At 52.9% G+C, this 1,874-nt stretch overlaps 1 protein-coding gene across 3 annotated transcripts in view; it reads left to right on the top strand.

Moving 5' to 3' along the window:
• Positions 1-222: 222 nt before the first annotated feature.
• The window catches only part of LOC111159788 (peroxisomal biogenesis factor 26), a 10,722-nt gene continuing 9,070 nt past the window's right edge, over positions 223-1,874 (top strand). The window contains exons 1-2 of one of the 3 annotated variants that reach the window (XM_022522391.1): positions 223-330; positions 524-819. In XM_022522391.1, the coding sequence (XP_022378099.1) occupies positions 569-819 (251 nt within the window). In that variant the 5' untranslated portion in view covers positions 223-330; positions 524-568. Of the gene's footprint in view, positions 820-1,874 lie in introns of all 3 variants that reach the window. The other 2 variants (XM_022522389.1, XM_022522392.1) reach the window with 2 other exon arrangements.

The following is a 1,874-nucleotide window of genomic DNA, read 5'->3' as shown; positions in this document are numbered from 1 at the left end:
TATTTCCAAAAGCTTTGGTGCCAAGTTTGTTTTCTCCGGGGACGGTGACAGTTTCTGTGGCGTGGTATGCTGGGGGTTGTAGTCCGAAATTCCTCCATCTACCTCAAAAAGGCGACTGAGCCAAGAGCCAGAGAACTACAATTTCCAGAGTCCTCCGCGCCATCGGGACGCCATGAGTCTGCAGGGGCTGCGAGAGCCGGAAGCGTGTCGGTTACCTTGTCTCGCGCCTGCAGTGAGCGGCTAGATTCATGAAAAAGAACCTGGAACGGCCCACCCCGGGGCTAAGTTGGGTATCAGTACGTGTCGTGGGGCCAGAGAAGCTAGAGGCAGGTATTCCAGGGATGTAGCTGTTCTGCAAATCTGAGGTGTGAACTGGTTCTCTGTGTTCAGTGTCTTGAGCTGGAGCATCTGCCCGGCTAACTCAGCCTTTGCCTTAGACATGGCTACTAACTTTTCCTTCCCTAGGACTCGGCTTCGGGAAGGGCTGTGGGCAAACGTATGAGGACTGTCCCTCTTCTCCCAGGCCGACGCGGGATATCCCGGAGACCCCGGAGAGGCTGCCACTCTGATGTCTGGAGAAACAGGCCCTAAGCCCAGGCTGGCTATGAAGAGTGACTCCTCGACCCCTGCAGCCCCCCTCAGGGGGCTCGGGGCGCCTCTGAGGAGCAGCGAGCCTGTACGCGTCGCCCCGCCTCCGTCGGCAGCCGTGGTTCTGCTGGAGGAGGCTGCAGACCTCTTGGTGGTGCACCTGGACTTCCGGGCGGCACTGCAGACCTGCGAACGCGCCTGGCGGAGCTTGGCCAAAGATGATGCGGGCACGTACGTGCTGGGCTCCGTTCATTTCCGGGTGATCTTGGGGACGGACTCAAGATTTGGGGAGTTCTGTCATTCCCAGATTGCTCACAAGGAGCCCTCTCTGATAAGCTGGTGTGCCCATTCTACAGAGGAGGAAGCCGAGGCACTGCCAATGAGGAAGAAGCTGTCAAGTCGGGTAACAGCTTAGTGAGAACTCATAGCCAATTCTTTTCTCTCTATTCCAGTGTAGAGTGGCATGATGGGAAGATAGAATGTGTATTAAGTGTTAAATTATTTTGGTAAGCAGGTTCAGTAAGCAGGTGGTGGAAGTCCTCTCCTAGGTACAGTCTTCTCCCCCAGGTTGTTCACTTCTGACCTTGCTTGATGAATGGAAGTGGAATTCAGAGCAGGAGTAGAGTTCTGGGACTGTTGAAGGACTGGATTAAAGTATCAATCTGATGAAAACCTTGGTCCTGCATTGCTCTTTCTAATGCTGTTAGCCTCTTCGGGAAGTTGAGGGAATCATTTCTCTGTGGATAGTAATGTTGATTTTGGCTACACTAGGGTAGCCTAGTGGTGGGTAGAATAGTCAAAGCTGACTCCAGAGAAGGATGAACTGGGGAGCCCTGGCTGTGTTCTAGGGGGTTGAGTAGGGCTTGTGGCAGTAAATGCTGGAGGCTGTGATTTGGGGTTCCTGGAGGTACCTCACTTGGTGGTGCTAACAGGCCAGTTGTGAAGTTCTTATACATACACTCAGGCAGAACCCTTGCTCCATCCCCACTTCTTCACTGAAGCAAACTCTTAGCTCCAGCTCTTTCCATCCACACACCTGTGCTGCATTTCACCTGGGTACAAAGATGTGTGATAGGCAGCAGTTGTCTCCAGATTTATAGGAACTTTGAACTCCTGGGGGAAAGGGCAATTTTCTCTCTGTTGGGGCTAGTGAGACCAGTTGTAATTTGAGCTCCACTTAAATACTAATGGGGAGGATAGATGTGATGGCTACTGAGTTGGGAACTGTGTGGGGGGAAATGTCCCAGGGTGGTGGTGGGAATGGAAACAGGGGAACCATCCATTTA

The sequence above is a fragment of the Enhydra lutris genome, unplaced genomic scaffold (genome assembly GCF_002288905.1).
Source record: "Enhydra lutris kenyoni isolate GAN:26980312 unplaced genomic scaffold, ASM228890v2 scaffoldscaffold69, whole genome shotgun sequence".
In the NCBI taxonomy this organism is placed as follows: Eukaryota; Metazoa; Chordata; class Mammalia; order Carnivora; family Mustelidae; genus Enhydra; species Enhydra lutris.
This window is presented reverse-complemented; position numbering and strand designations above follow the sequence as displayed.